This window comes from Leptonychotes weddellii, chromosome 12 (genome assembly GCF_054177405.1).
Source record: "Leptonychotes weddellii isolate Sample4059 chromosome 12, ASM5417740v2, whole genome shotgun sequence".
NCBI lineage: Eukaryota > Metazoa > Chordata > Mammalia > Carnivora > Phocidae > Leptonychotes > Leptonychotes weddellii.
This window is the reverse complement of record NC_138380.1, coordinates 82,303,172-82,320,004: the sequence shown is the minus strand read 5'-3', so window position 1 is coordinate 82,320,004 and position 16,833 is coordinate 82,303,172. Positions and strand designations below refer to the sequence as shown.

The 16,833-nt window shown below is 42.2% G+C and overlaps 1 protein-coding gene across 4 annotated transcripts in view; it reads left to right on the top strand.

Moving 5' to 3' along the window:
• The window catches only part of VPS41 (VPS41 subunit of HOPS complex), a 162,409-nt gene that overhangs the window by 92,659 nt on the left and 52,917 nt on the right, over window positions 1-16,833 (top strand). For all 4 annotated transcript variants that reach the window (XM_081800760.1, XM_081800757.1, XM_081800758.1 and 1 more), the window contains 3 exons: window positions 3,241-3,360; window positions 4,539-4,685; window positions 10,239-10,305. In XM_081800760.1, the coding sequence (XP_081656886.1) occupies window positions 3,241-3,360; window positions 4,539-4,685; window positions 10,239-10,305 (334 nt within the window). The remainder of the gene's footprint in view (window positions 1-3,240; window positions 3,361-4,538; window positions 4,686-10,238; window positions 10,306-16,833) is intronic.

Below are 16,833 nucleotides of genomic sequence, written 5' to 3'. Positions count from 1 at the left end.
GATAACGTTTTGGAAGTTCTATAAATAATTCCTTTGGGGTTTTCTTTGTGCTTCCATTAAAATCACAGACTAACTATTAAGACAGGCACTTCAGTGGAAATTTTGAGTCTTATTATCTAGGAACATAATGTACATTTATGTAGCTCTCCTCTTACATCTCTCAATAAAGTATTTTTTCTTTTGTCATGTAGCTAGTGCATGCACATCTGTTTTTGCTCATTACTGACTTTGAGAGCTATGGACTTTCCCTTGTTTACAACTTTGCATTCCCTAAAGTTTAGATTTGCAGTATTTGTATTCTCATTTTCAAAGTGCTCTGGTCACAGTTTGATTTCCTCTCTTACTCGAGGGTATAGAATATTTATTTATTTATTTTATTTCAGCTTTGCTGTGTGTTTCTTATCCTTTGGTGTTAATTTGCTTAATTTTGTTGTCACCTGAGAAGAAGAAGAATTATTGTTAAAGTTCTTGTCTGTTTGATGGAAGGGCTCATTCATGTGGAGTCAGGAGTGGGAGATTTCCCTTATTCCCTAGATAAGTCCTGTTCTTTTCAAATACTGAATTCTTCCATATTGCTGGTGTTTTTTCTTGTTCCTGTTTACTGGGAGAAGTCTATATTCAGTATTCACAGTTGTAGTTGCTGTGAATGTGTCATAGATTTTGTGAGAATTTGTCCAAATCTTTTATTCTGGACATGGTAGGAGAAGGAAGTTTTATGTTTTCCTTCCTGCCTGAATTGGAACACAATTGTCTGTTGGGGAAATGGCTTCCAAAGGGTGTAATTATTGGTGCAGCAGGGAAGTGATGTATGTGTTAAAAGCCTGCTTGCTATATTCACCGAGACAGCTTGAAGTTTGTGCGGGTGCTGCCCACCTCTTGACTTTGAAGTCTGTGGGGTACAGCCCGCCGCTAGTAGGCACCCACCCCATTGCCGGCATACCTGTTTTCTCCTTCCAAGCTGTGTGGCCGAACGAGCGAGAGTGGCTACTCGGGTTATGCTGCCAGTGCTGACCGCGGCCTGTGTGTCCCTGAGTGCCATTTTCCCCGTGACTCTCCTTACCTCCACCCCCTTTTCACTGAGCATGAGGTGTTTGGGCATGCTGGTACCTACCCTACCACCTACTTCCCAGATGGGCTTGTTCTTGTAATGAGGTAAATCGTGGCCTTCACTGAGCTCTTACTTCTGTCATATTTTATGGACATCTCCATTAAAAATTGGGGCATATTTAATTTAATAATCCAGGTGCGGATTGCTCCCCTTTCACGCAGCATCGGTCACCCCCTTGGTGGGATCGGAGGGAGAGGAATGTGTTGTCATGTGACACCACACTTTTCCTCCTCACCACCCAGCCAGCCATTCCTCCTAGCAGGCAGTTATGGGACACTCCTGGGGCCCAGCCCACTTCTGAAAATCCCCTCCCTCTGATCCAAGCCACAGGTGGAAGATAGGCATTGTGATCTTATTAATTCCTCATGTTTAATGTAATTGTTTTTAGTTACCCTCTTTAGTGAAATGTATAGCAAGAGTGATACTCTAAGGCTTTCTCCTCCTTCCCTAGATTTCAAACTTACCCTGTCACAAAATACTGAACACATTCAGCGACCTCCTTGGCTCTGTTTTTTTGCATCATGGCCAAGGGAGAGGCAGAATCACAGAGGACAGACCTCTAAGGGTCTTTAACTGGGAACAGGGCGGCATGGTGGTGGGGATTTCTTACTTAAAACCTGGACGGGGAAGGACGAGATGGGTGGGAAGATCTTCGAGAGCAAAGAGGATATCCTGTATCTATCTACTGGGAAGACAGGATCCCATATGGTCATTAAAAGCCGCCCTCCCGGGGCGCCTGGGTGGCTCAGTTGGTTAAGCGACTGCCTTCGGCTCAGGTCATGATCCTGGAGTCCCTGGATCGAGTCCCACATCGGGCTCACTGCTCAGCAGAGAGTCTGCTTCTCCCTCTGACCCTAACCCCTCTTATGTGCTCTCTCATTCTCTTTCTCTCAAATAAATAAATAAAATCTTTAAAAAAAAAAAAAAAGCCGCCCTCCCTGTAGTCTCCACTATGGACCGAGTGAAGCCACCTTTCTTTTGCATGGATAATAGAGAACTTCAGGCATTTATGTCATTTTAAAGTGACCATTCTCAGTGTATTTGTGAAGGTGGACACTTATTTAATTTTAGGGTTTTGGTGTGTGTGTGCCCCTTTGACTATAGGAGCCTAACTATTGAGAGTAAGAAATATAAATAAAATGCGAATTTATTCTCTTTCTCCTTTTGACCTGTTTTTCCCCTTTAGGGGTGGGAAGGGACACAAAATACACTAAGGTAAACTGAGTTTAAATTTCAGTTTACTCTAAAGATAGGAATTTTAAAAATTCTGTGATGGAATCTATCCTCAGCATTGGTTTTAAAAGATAAACATATATTTCAGGATTACATGCCTGAAGTTATATATTGTAAATATATATTATATAAATTATGTATAAGTTATGTTACATAAAGTCTTTTCTTAAGGGATTTAAATTGGATATATCAAGAAAAAATATTGTATCCTTAATAATGCATGAATTACTAGAACTACATCTTCACCAGTCTTAGAGGTTTTAACCAGTTATATTTGGTAATAAAATTTATCTGGCAGATTTTTTTTTTTTTAAAGATCTTATTTTTAATCAGTCTCTACACCCAGTGTGGGGCTTGAACTTACAACCCCAAGATCAGGAGTCGCACGCTCCACCAACTGAGCCAGCCAGGCTCCACCCTCCCCCGCAGATTTTTTTTTTATTACAGATTCTTCCCTTTAAAATAAAGACCCTGGCTAACTATGAACTTTTTAAAGAAGTTTAATCCTAAAGCAAGTTTGTCTTATTTTATAACATGAATTACTGTTCAAACATCATTGTTAAATTATTTTTCTTGGGTTAAATGAAAAACAGGCTGCTTCTGACTATTGCAGTTTAAGCTGTGACTGTATTTTCAAGGAAAAAATTACGAGGTTTTGATTTCCCAAGTTACAAAATAAATTAATTTCCGGGCAATCATTTGAAGAACTTTCTGTGACACAAATCTTTTGACTGACGAATGTATATTTTTTCTCCCTGAATTTTGGTATTTTGGTGCCATCTTGTGGCTTGACTTTGTAGTAACTCCAACATGCAGGGGACCGGCAAAAAAAAAAAAAAAAGGTAAGAAACCTAATATATGCTTCTCAGTTTCTAAACATCTTTTGTATTTGTCCCTAGTTGCTGCTATTTGAACGATCTTGGATGAGCAGATGGAAGTCTTCTGTTCTGCACGAAGGGGAAGGGAACATAAGGAGTGTCAAGTGGAGAGGCCATCTGATTGCTTGGGCCAATAATATGGTAAAAGCACGTCTTCATCTTGCTGATCCTTCTGCAGAGCCAGAAAAGTGACCACATTGGGAGAGCTGTGACAAAGGGGAAGATGCCCCTGGCTGCAGTGGTCTTTTCTAAGACCTACAAGTGGTGACTGCTCTTATACCTGGAAGGTTAAAGAGATTAGATTGCTTTTAGCTTTCATAATAGAGTAATTCCCAACATATTCTGGACTTTATTTTGGAGTAAGAAATCTGAGGCATGGAGAATAGCCAAGGAAATGAAAAGGCATCTTAATAATTGAAGGGTTGCATTGGGAATGTGGTGTTGAAAATACCATTTGCCTATTAGCCAAGGGCAAGCATAGTTGCTTTGGAACAAGTACAGGATATTGCTGATTTCATTTTATTCCCTGTATAATCACAGGTGAAAAGAGGCCTGCCTTTTAAAAAGTAGATTGTAATTTTTGGTGTTGCCCTCTCTTTAAAGTTTACTCAGTATGAGAGCGGCTGAATAGAAAGCTTAAAATTAGATTTTGACATCTGGCGTATCTTTTGGAATTTCAGGGTATAATTTAGTAAATTCGTTTTAAATGGTAGAATTCTCCCAGAACCCACCTTGCTATTCAGGACTTTTCTTAAACTTCTCCCGGGTCACAGTTATGGGTAAACAGACCTGTGGCCTCTTGGTATATTTTTAGTTAGCTGCTTGCTTGATGTTTCCATTTCAGTGCTTTAAAATGTCAGGTGTAGTTTTCTTTACACACAGTGGTTTGTCAGATTCAAAGCTTTTCTAAAAAACTCCATTTTTATAGTGGAACAATACAATTAGAAATGTTACTTGTCTGTCATTTTGGAAATGCAGTGGTAGATATCTTTCCATTTCCCATTTGTGTTGTATTTGAGCCCCTGATGCCATCTGCTAAGAAAATCTCTTTTGTCCCGAAAGAAGGGTAGAGGTTTTCTTTTGTTGTGGGTTCTCACACGGTTTGTGTGGAGTAGGAGCATTTTCTTTTGCATGGCTCCCAGCAGTGCTCAGTAAACACTGTCAATATTTTGTGGTGCTAATTATTGATGGTGTGTGGCAGGGGCTGTTAATAAGTTTTCCTGTCCTTTCCTTCTCCCTTCTTCTTTCCTTTCCTTTCCTTCCTTTTCCTTTCCTCCTCCCTAAGTGTAGAGGACACTTAATGCTCTTGTATTTTCCAGGGTGTGAAGATTTTTGATATCACCTCCAAGCAGAGAATCACCAACGTGCCCCGGGATGACATAAGTCTTCGCCCAGATATGTATCCGTGCAGCCTCTGCTGGAAGGACAGCGTGACGCTGATTATTGGCTGGGGGACTTCTGTCAAGGTGGTTTGCTTATCTTGATAATAAGTCCATGTTGTTAAAGATCCTCCAAAGGAAGATGAGTTCTTGAGTGCCTTCCTGGAACCAAAATATTTTGCCCCCTGAATGTTCACGTCATGTGATACTCATTTATGCTCAAATCCTTTCATATGCAGAAATTTGGAGATACGGTCTTTCTTTTCCTTGCCACATAAAACAAATTGTGAACTCTTCCTTGTTCAGAGTGGTGCTGCCATCTGCGATCCTTAAATTTCCCCTCGCCCTGTTGGCCTTAGCTATTTATGGAACATGTGGTTGGTTTCGTTGGTTCGTCAGGTTTTCCATTCCTTATTGTTCATTCCATTCCCCTTAGCTTCTTCGTTAGAGTTGATGATGGTGGGAAAAGACTAAATTATCCCGCATGCTTGGTCATAGTTGGATGGAGCAGAGGCCCAGACTTATTGATAAGATTAGGGGCTGTTTTTTGCCATGCAGCTATCTGCCCCTCGTGTGCCTGAGTAAATGAAATTCAGCCATTCTACAGAAGAGGGCCCAAAGCTCATTCACACTTATTTTTTGCATACCGGTGCTTGTCTTGTATTAGGTATTTCAGAACCCAAAGTTGTTGGCTTCCCTTTAAAAATATATAGCTTAATATAAACAAAATAAAAAAATTAGCTAAGAATAGTATGAGAAAGTATCCCAGCAACCATCTAATGGCAGAACTCAGGCTTTAGAGTCGGACAGGTCTGGGATCAGTTCTAACTTCTCCACGTACTTCCTGTGTGAGCCTAAGCCTGACTCCTCATCCACAAGTGGGAGTACTGACTGTTCCTGAGTCCTGAGCTTTGGGGAGGATTAAATGAGGTAATGCCTACAAAGAGCTTAGCATAGAATCTGACATGTTGTAAGTGCTTCATAAACCTCAGTTGTCATTATTATGCCATAAAATTCTAGAAAAGTCTTGAAAAAGACATGGTTATTTAAATGTACTCTTCTCTGGAAAAGGGAAGCATAAAAATTATTAATGCAGGCTGCTTACTAACCAAAACAAGCATTGTTAACTTGAGGTAGGGTCCTCCTGGCTCTTAGGTTGGTATGGTTCAAGTCCTCCTTTCTTTCTTAATTGTTTTCATGTATCAAGTGAACATAGCCTGATTCATATTTAGGATAGCAGAAGGGAAGGTGTGCCCAGTAGTCCAGGATAAAAAAAAGTGAAAAGTGATTCTCTAGTCTCCTTATTCCATATGTGTGGTTACTCATCCAATAAACTTACGTTGTTGATATTTTTTTTTAATTTCCTTAAGTGGACCAAGTGGCTTTTTGTTGGTTGTTTAAAGTTGTGATTTTCTGTTCTTCCGCTGAAAGACAAGGAAAATTAGGCCGTAGGGGCGCAGAAGTTTATTGAATGCTACCAAAAATGCCTTCTCTCTTAAGCTGAATAATGGCCCACAAAGATAGTATGTCCTAATCCCATAACCCATAAATGTTTCTTTATATGGCACGAAATAACGATTAATTAAGGATCTTGAGATGGGAAGATTGTCCTGCATTATCTGGGTGGGCCCTAAATGCAGTCTTTTTTTTTTTTTTTAAAGATTTTATTTATTTGACAGAGAGAGACACAGCGAGAGGGAACACAAGCAGGGGGAGTGGGAGAGGGAGAAGCAGGCTTCCCGCTGAGCAGGCAGCCCGATGCGGGGCTCCATCCCAGGGTCCTGGGATCACGACCTGAGCCAAAGGCAGACGCTTAACGACTGAGCCACCCAGGCGCCCCAGTCCCAGTTTTAAAGAAGGAGCGCCACCTCGGGAAAGGGGAAGGCAGCATGAGCAGGGAGGCAGAGACTGGAGCACCGCACACAGCCAAGGGAATGCGGCAGCCACAGGAAGCTGGAGGAGGCGTGTCACGGATGGATTCCCCTCTAGAGCCTCTGTGGGGAGTGCGGCCCTGCCAACACCTTGATTGGGGCCCAGTGATACTGGTTTTAGACTTCTAGCCTACAGAACTTGGACAGGATCAATTTCTGTTATGTTAAACTGCCAAGTTTGTGGTAGTCTGTTAGGGCAGCCATGGGAAACTAATATGCTTTCACTGTGCCCAAATTATGATCCAACTCATACATAATTTTTCATGTCAAATGTTTCTTTTTATTTACTGGGGATTCCTCTTATTCAGACTTAGTTAGTAGTACGCCGAGTACTTCTTCTCAGTTGAGAATCCCCCTGTGATCTGCTGAGGGAAGAGAAGATAGGACATAATCTTTCCTCTCCGAGAGCAGTCTTACTGGGGAGAGACAGCCACACGGTGTAGCAAAGCAAGCAGTTAGAGCCATTCATGCATTCATTCATTCGGCCAGCAACCACTTACCGAGTTCCCGCGATGTGCCAGGCAATGTTCTAGTGGGGGAAGATGGACAAGCAAGTGAATATACCACGTTGATGCTGGTAAATCGCAAGGGGAGTAGTTAAACAGGGACATTGGGAAAGGGGCTGGGGTGAGTGCTGCTATGTAATACAGAGCGATCAAGGGAAGACATCTGTCCTACTGAACGTGTCCTTTGGCAGAGATCTGGAGGGAGGAGGCCACACATCTGTGTGGGAGGGGTGTCTGCTGGGGTGGCAACCAGGGCAAAATCCTTGAGGCAGCGGTGTGATTTGCGTGTGTTTGTGGAACATAGAGCTTATGGGCAGAGCGGATGGAGCAGGTGTGGAGGAGAGGGATAGAACTTCCGAGGGAGGGGGAGGGAGGGAGGTGGGTACGTTGTGTAGGGGCAGATCGTGTAGGGCCTCACTGGCCTTGGTGCCATCTTTGGCTTTTAATTTGAGTGAGATGGGAAGCCAGCAGTGGGGTTTTGAGCAGCGGACTTAGTTAAATGATCTAACTTGGATTTTGAAAGGATCACTGCTGTGTGGAGCCAAACAGCAAAGGGGCAGTGAAGATGGGAGACACGGCAGGAGGCCACTGCGGGAACCTCTGTAAAAATCCTGGTGTGTCGGATCAGCCTCGTGGAGCTGGATTCTGGATGTATTTTGAGGGTAGACCCTGTCGTATTTATTGATGGCTCGATGTGGGATATAAGAAAAAGACAGAAGTCAGTGGTGACTCTTTTAACCTGAGAACCTGGGACCCGAAGCTGCCTTTTACTGACATGGGCAGGACTGCTGATGGAACACATTTAGAGGGCAAGTCAGGAGATGTTTTTGCGTGTGTCCACTTGAGATGCCCGTTAGACACGTAAGTGGAGGAGTGGCAGAGGCATCTGGATGAAGCAAATTAGCGTTCACGGGTGAGAACCTACCTGTCAGTGTAAAGGCTCTTGAGGTCATCGATCTGCTCTTAGGGGGCACCTGAGCTTAGGGTAGTGTTTCACTCTTCACCCACGTGCACCTGCTGCTACCCGTCTGAGGCAGGTGTGGGAGATAGAGCTCAGACCACAGAACATGGGGTGGGGGTGGAGAGGAGAACCCAGCCACCTGAACTTCCATGTGTCCTGGTCTTCAGAGAGCTCGTAGCAGGGTCAGGGAGACAGTCTGGCCTCGGCCTGAGTTCCCTTTTCCCGAGGAGCCTTCCTCCCCTGCCGCTAGACACCCCAGCTTTGTACTTCTGTACTTGCCCTTCGCACTTGAGTAAGAGGACTTCTTTGTGTGTCTTCCCCACTGCCCCATACTCTTTCTAAGAAAAGAGCTATGTCTGTTTCTTGAAACCCGTAACTCAGGACTGGTGCCCAGTAGTTGCTCAAAGTGCTACTGAATTTTATTCGTGGATTACTTTCTGTTACTCTCTTTCAGACCATTTGAGACACTACTCATGTACTTTTATCAGCACATTAAGACGGTTGTCCCTTGGGCACTGTGGCGCATGCCCGATAGACAGGTAGGCAGTTTCCCTAGTAAGTGTGGACAGAAGAATCAAAAGTCTAACAAAAGGAGAAGGAAATAGGGGAAGATTGGGGAAGTGGACAGGACATTGTCTGAGGTGGACAGGAGACAAAAAGCAATAATGGGAGAAAATTGCCGGTCACTTCTAGGCAAATGCTCCTACCTGCCCCCTCTCCTGGCACTGGGTTCGAGTCCTGTGTTAGAGCAGGGCCTGCCATGTAGTTCCTGCACTGCTGGACAGCAGTTTGGGCATGCAAACCAGGTCACATCCCCATCCAGCCCCAGTTGGGCTTCTAGGAATTTATCCTCTGGCAACAGAAGCCCAAACGTCTTATATCCAAGTATGTGAATCGTGCCTTCAGGTTGGATAGAGGCAAAAACTGAATGTCTAAAAGGGTATCGTAAGAAAATAACAGTACACTCATGCAATGAGATACCATAGACATTATTGTGTTGTGGAAGAATATTTAAATAATACATTAAATTACTTTAGGTGATTGTTAGGTTAGTTAAAGTCGCTTCCAAACAAAAAAGATTGTTAGTGTGTTCACTTTATAATGGGACAGTGGATAATGTTTGCTTTTTCTCTTTGGGTTTTTCTGTATTTTAGAATTTTCTATATTGTAGCTAAACTTAGGGTAGTAGTATTTCTTGTGTTCTTTTATAGCTACCTAAAGAAAAAGGAAAAAACCTGATCCTTGATGAAAGTTGTGTAGAATCAGTGTTTAACTTCAAGTTGTCTTACCTCAGTGGCAGAACTTACGTAAATTTTTGTTGTCTTATTAAAAAATAGAATATATTCACTTTAGAAAATATAACAAAGAAAACTGAAATTATCCATAGTCTCTCACCTTAAAATAACCATGGTTAACACACTTACGTTGTTTGGTGTGAGTGTGTATGTGTGTGAGAGAGATAAATGCACACACACATATATATCCAAACCGTATCCATATAATTTAAAAAAGAGATTGGCAAACTTTTTCTGTAGAGGGTAGTAAACATTTTAGACTTTGTGGGCTACATACCGTTTCTGCTGAATTTTTTCTTTTTTTGTCTTCTTTCTAGGCTTTCAAAATGTGAACTCTTTTTAGTTTACAGGTCATAAAAAGACCAGTCAAGAACAGGCTGTAGTTTGCCAGCCCTGATTTAAAGTTTATAATACACTGATTTTAAAACACTTTTTTTTTTTTTAATTTTAAAACACTTAAGAGGGAAAAAAAAACACTTGAGAGAAGAGCATGATGCCACTTATGCAAAGTATTACTTAGCAACAGTGAAATAAATAACTAATATGTAGTCAGAAACACAAGCCCTAATGTGAATGTTGCTCAGGTTAGCCATTGGGCTTTTTGGTTATGTGCTTCTGCCAGGACTTTATCTGGACGATGATAGAAGTAGTCCCTAAGTAGAGTTGCAGAGAATGGGTCATTGGAAACATGTTAAAATGATATTATAGTTTCCCTTCTTTCTTTGTCCTTGAATAAGACTTTACTGAAGAATAATGTTGGAGAACATAAGTAATGGTTGCCTTAAGTCATTGAAATTAATTTCTGTCATTTTAAGTCATTGAGTAGGTTGTATGCGCTCCATCCCAGTGCTACATGGCTAATTTAACAAAAGTATCCTATATTGAATGTAATGTTATGAAGAGTTTTCCATCACATGAGTAAAATAACCTGTGAATTTATTTTCTAGATCTGCTCAGTGAAGGAGCGGCATGCTAGTGAAATGAGGGACTTGCCAAGTCGATATGTTGAAATAGGTAAGCCTTCTAGGAATGTAAGACGTCAAAAGAGAATCCATTTCAGTAAAGGGAAACCTAAAATCATGTTCGTCTTCAGGGCTCATCACTTGGGACCTGAGTGAAGTAGGTCAAGAAGCTTTGAAGTTTTGAAACTTTGCTATAGAGACCCTCTTTTCTCACTGTATTTCCAGTTTTTACACAGTATTTTTGTAGCTGGCTTTGAAGTTAAATAACCACTGGTTTGGGTTCTGTTTTTTCCCACCTGGACTTTGGACAAACTGCTATATGCCTCTGCATTCTCATCTATAAAATGTGAGGAAGAACACCTTTCCCACAGGTTGTGGTTGGGAATTCAGAGCGTTCATGCATGTGCAGCTCATCGCACATACTGACGCCTGGTCCTGTCCACATATAACCTCTGAATACGAATTTTCATCTGGGCCGAACTTCCATAATCTTTTCTCTGGATCACTGCAGCAGCCTCCTGACTGGTTTGTGTCTCTTGCCACTGTGAATTGTGGTGATCTGGTCTCCCCAGTGCAGTCAGCATAAAATCAGATCGTGTCACCACCCTTCAGCCCATCCCCGTTGTTTGTAGCACGGAGAGGAGACTCTTGACGTGAGTGCAGGGGTCTGTGCTGGCCCTCCCTGGTCTCCGCACTGCAGCCACGCTGGCCACCTTCACCCATCCATGCTCCTTCTTCTTGTCTCTCTAGAAGGCCCTTCTTGCCTCTTTGCATGTCACTGACCCTTAATCATCCCTCAGCTCAAGTAGGGGAAGAGCCCTCTGGACCTTGCCAGCAAGGTCAGACCCTCCCCTGTGAAGCATGGGTGTCACTCCCCTTTCTCACACCTGTTTCACTTACAGTGACTGTGCAGCTGTTCGGTGTAGGTTGGTCCCTTCCCCCACACCATAAGCTCCCTCAGAGCTCGCTCTGGGTCCTTGCTCAGTGTTTGTATCTCCAGGACGTGGCCCGATGTAGGTACTAAATAATAGCGAGTACTGAATGGATCTGTGACTCAGGGAAACACCTGTTCAGGAGAAGTATGATGAAGATGGTCTACCACTACTTTTTACAACTTAGTTTTATAACTTAGTGTAAAAGTATTCAGACAGAAAGGATGAAAGCAGAATGACTTTTGCTAATTAAACAGATATAATCAAAGCTATTTTGGGACTGTTTAGAACCAAGCGGTAGGAGACAATGTTGTGCAACAAAGAAATTTTGCCACATTATAAGTCAGCTGGAAAGTTCATTTACCTATTTGGATGATGGATGGGGAATATCACTTTGAAGGGTTCTTATAACAAGATGAAGCTAAATCACTTGCACATGACTGTCTTTCTAAAACCAGAAAGGTGTGTATTACCCCCATGGCTCATATGGTCAGAGCATTTCAATCTGGGATATTTCATACTTGAAGACAGAAGTGGGTGGTAGGGTTTTAATAATTTTTTGCCTTACAAAGAGAAATAAGTGCATTGTTGGGATTGCTCAGGGTACGGACACAGCAGGCCTGTGCAGAATATAACAGTCCTGAGAAGAACTGAGGAACAAGACACTAGAGACGACTGGAAACTACCAGGTCACTAGCATTACTTCAATGTCTCCGTCTTCTTTTCCTGCCTCCCAGCAAAATCCTCTGAACACCTCAATGCATAGTGTCCTGAGAGAGAAGTATTCCAATATCTTAAATACAGATGAGTGGGAAAAAAATCAAGAACTCTGAGAGTTTTTAAGGGGATGGAAGACTTGCCAGGAAGGCATAAAAGTATCGTAGCTGTCCTCTCCTTAGCTGATGTTGATTGCTCACGCATGAGGCGTGGACCAGTCCCCTGTGTGCTTTACCTACATTGGTTCACGTCACCCTCGTGGCAGCCCCCATGACGGTGGGGCACAGGGACATAAATATCTGGTCTCAGATCTTACTACAGTGGCATTAGAAATGGACAGAATCTTAACTGCAGAACGACCACCAGCTTCTGGAGACACAAGGCAGTTTGCCAAATTCCTGTATGATCTTGATGAACTTGCTTCACCTTCCTGAGCCAGGCTTTCCTCACCTGTAAAATGGAGGTGACAGTATCTACCTTTGCAGTCAGTTGTGAGAATGAGACCTAAGTAACGCCTTTATCACTGTGCTTGGCATACAGTAGGCGCTCACTGAATCATGGTGGTGATTATCCCTGTGCAAACTTCCAGCCCGGCTCTGTGACTGCTAATAGCTGGCCCAGTGGTGGCCCCAGAGCCCTGGGATCACGTTACTAAAGTATAGTTCATCTGTCCTACAATTTACGTGAAATAGACTGTGTGTGGGTGCGGGCAATACCACATTCCTGACGTTTTACTACTATGGTTAGTGGTTAAGTACCATTTTTTCCCCTCTTGAGAGCAAACCTTTAAGAATATAAACCATTTCCACAGCAGGAGGCAAAGTGGTTTAGATAAGAGTCCTTGACGAGGCTAAAGGAGAAGAGAAATATTAGGAGGCCTGGATTACAATTTGCTTTAGCCCTGAACAGTGTGAGACACTGTTCTTTAGTAAATGAGGTGAAAATGGCACTGAGGTTAAAGAACTTTCGGTGGCTGTACATTTCTTAGAAGCCAGATGTTTATAACTCTTACTTATAAATCAGAATCTCAGGAACAGCACAAAAGGTTTCGCTCACAATAGGATATTAGTTTATTCTTATAAATGAAAAATAATAAGGATTAAGTTTACTGGGCAGTCACCAACCCATGAAGACATTCTCTGTACGTAAGGCTTTTTGGATGTCATTTCTTTTTCCAAATTACATTGTTAAAAGTAGGTTGTGGTCTAAGCCTGCCATACTTGTTTGAACTTGGGTCTCTTGTGTTATCACAGGACTCCCTCCCTCTTTGGCACTTTTCACCAAAGTCTTCCACGGGCTTCACGGAATGGCATTTAGACAGTGTGAAGAAATGAAACCAGTGTTTGTGGGTCGTTTTCTGGGTGTCTACTGCCAGGGATAGAGGACTTACATGTGAGAAATTCACGATTGATTTCCTGATCTTGATTTCATATGGAAGCTTGTTTCATAAAAAGACTAATCAAGAGAAAAAACTATATGGGAATCTATGTAAAATGACTGAAGCCAGGAAGAAAGAGAGGGAATGGAAGAAGGGGGACATCTTTTTCTCTTTAAGTGGTGTTCGTATCTTCAGTTGATTATACACTGTGGCTCTTAGAATTTAGCACATTGTTCTATTTTTAGCCTCTTGATTGGGAAAAAAACAGTGACCTGGAAATGAGACATCTTTGTGGTGGTGGAGGCGAGTTGTGAGGTAATGTCTTTCCTGGATCTAAGTGTGTCTCACCATCCACCTATTAGACTATGCTGACCCAGTTGTGCAGGTTCCAGCAGGGGACAGTTCTCGTGCCCTGAGTGACGTGGCTCATCCCCTAGCCTGAGGCTCAGCAGGAATCAGGACATCTCTGGCATCATTCACGGTGTTTTTGCTTAAGGATCTGTCTTTGGTGTTCTGTTATAATTCAGTTTGACTCTCTATTATTTCTTAATTCTTCTGTTCTGCATTAAATTTTTTCTCTGACATTTTATTATGAAAAAAACTAAAACATACAGACAGGTAAAGAATTTTCACAAAAATAGTGAGCACCCATGTGCTCAGCTCTTAGGTTCTGCAATTAAGATTTTATTGTACTTGCTTTATTACATGTCTGTTCCTCTAGCCATTCCTCCTCAGAGTAAGAACCCTTCCCCACTCAGTGCCGGAGACTCAAATGTTTGTTGTTGGGTGTCGAATTAATAAATTTTCTCCGTAACAAGTATTGGTAAGAGATCTGAAACACCCGATGTTATATAACAGATACATTTGGTTCCTTTTATAAAAACAACCAGCAGGCACATGCCAAGTAGAATTTCATTTAATCTTCACAGTGATCCAGATGAGTAGGATCTGTCATCTGCTGTCATCCCATTTTATAGGTGAAGAAGCTGAGGTTCAGAGGGGTCAGGTAACCTGCTCAAGATTATTACATTCACAAGCAAAGAAAACAGCATTTGAACTCAGGATGTGCCGAGTGTCAAAGCTGTCGCTCATAACCCCTGTATCATATGTTCTTCCCATGCGTTCCTCTCTCTGACCCCCAGAGGAACTGATGAGAAGGATAGAGGCTTACTCGGGGCGTTCAGATAAAAACCATTGGGGAGACATTCTCTAGCATCCAAACACCCCTTTTAATATGCCAGTGATCATGTCTGCTCACCTGTTCTTCAAAGGGCCAGATGAAATGCAGTGGATTTTTTTCTTTATTTTGGTTCAGCAAAGCATCTCATTTGGAGAAGTAAGAGACTTTAGTTCCCCTTGTTTTATTCTAGGACTGATAGTTCTTCCTTGTTCCTCCTCCAGATTGTTAGAGAATATCTAGAATATAGTTGCCTTGGATGGCTATCAAAATGGTTTCTAAGGAAAGGGAACGAAACCCAGATTGTGAGGTGATTCTTTAAACCGTCTGAGAAAGAGGAAACGTTCTTGTTTGCTATTTTTTAGCGCTTGACTTCAGTTTAGTTGATGCATCAAGGTAGCTTTGGGGGTGTTTTTGGTCTCTGAAATTGTTTTTAAGTTTTATTTTATTCTGGCAAGAACACAAGTTGAGGTCTACCCTCTTAAATTTTTAAGTGTACAATACATTATTGTTGACTATATGTACATTGTCATACAGCAGATCCCTAGAGCTCACTCATCTTATTTAAACCTTAGACCTTAGAAATTTCCCATTTTCCCCTTCCCTCCACCCATGGCAACCACTGTTCTACTCTTTGATTCTATGAGTTTGACTCTTTTAAATACGTCATAGAAACAGAATCATGCAGTATTTGTCTTTCTGTGACTGGCTTATTTCACCTAGCGTAATGTCCTCAGGGTTCATCCATATTGTTGCATGTTGCAAGATTTTCCTGCTTTTTTAAGGCTGAATAATATTCCAGTGTCTGTCTATGTACCATGTTTCCTTTATCCACTCCTCTGTTGATGGATATTTAGCTTGTTTTCTACATCTCAGCTATTGTGAACAGTGCTGCGGTGGACATGGGAATGCTAATATCATTTTAAGATCCTGATTTCAATTATTTTGGATAAATACCCGGAAGTAGGATTGCCGGATCATATGATAGTTCTATTTTTTCCACGCTGTTTTTCATAGCCCTCTGCCATTCTGTGTTCTCACCAGCCATGTATGAGGGTTCCAGTTTCTTCACATCCTTGCTAACATTTGTCCTTTATTTTTTGACAATAGCCTATTTACAACTTAAAATATAACCACTTGGTTTGACCCTTTAGACCCAGCAGGTCCTTAACCATTATTACCTTTTCTGTTGTGTGAGCAGTGTGTCATGAGCTACTCACTAAATCACTCCTCATCGGGGCGCCTGGGTGGCTCAGTCATTGGGCGTCTGCCTTCAGCTCAGGTCATGATCCCGGGGTCCTGGGATCGAGCCCCGCATCGGGCTCCCTGCTCAGCGGGAAGCCTGCTTCTCCCTCTGCCACTCCCCCTGCTTGCGTTCCCTCTCTCACTGTGTCTCTCTATCTCAAATAAATAAATAAAATCTTTAAAAAAAAAAAAAAATCACTCCTCATTGGTGCTGCTTCCTGAGTGCTAAAGTTGAGCAGATGAGCTTATCATATCAGCTTAGCTCTGTCATTTAGCACAGTAGTGTGCTGAATATTGATTAGAAAAGATGTAATTAAATTGAAAACTAAACTTGCTTTAAATGGTTTTTGTTTTATTGTGCTGTTGGCTCCTGACTTGAATGTTTTTGTTATCTTGCCCATTAGCCATTCTCTTCTCTTTTATTCCTGTGTATTAGGTCTTCTCCATAGTTTGCTGATGTAAAACATGGTAAAGTCCCTTTTACTTTAATGCATCTGCTTCATAGCACAACTCTGAAGATGTTGGCATGTTGTGGTTTCCAAATGCATTTTCTTAGATCAGTGGTCAGGCTGACAGAGTGTCCAAACTTACTGAAAAGCCTGTGGATAGTATATCCAGTCCATTACGAAATACTAGCATCTGGTGACTAAGGGGTCAGATTCTCTGGAGAGTAAGGCGCTATCACATAGGGGCCTCGGTGCTTTCTCGTAAGTGAATATAAGACAGTGAAAGGTACTTGTTCCTATTTATATGTTGCTTGAGAAACTCTTGTTTGTTTGCTTTTTTAAGAATCTTAGAGGCCCAGATCTGTAGCGGATTATTTTATGTAGCTCCAATGAAGATAACAGATCCTCCGGGCCACATCTAATGGGCATTTTGAAACCCACAAAGGGAAAACAAGGGCCAAAACCAAAGGGAAAACAAGGGCCAAAACCAAAGAAGCAGCGCAGGTAGCAGTGGTTTTGTGCTTGTAACCCAGCAGATTCTAGAAAAGGGCTGGGCACCCGGCTGCCGCCACAGAGTGGTCAAGGCCATAGCTTGCATTCCTGCTACCTGTAGCACACTTCTAACCAGAGCAGCTCTGTGTGACTGCTGTCTGGGAAAAGGAAGACTTCAAATTCCTACTTGTGA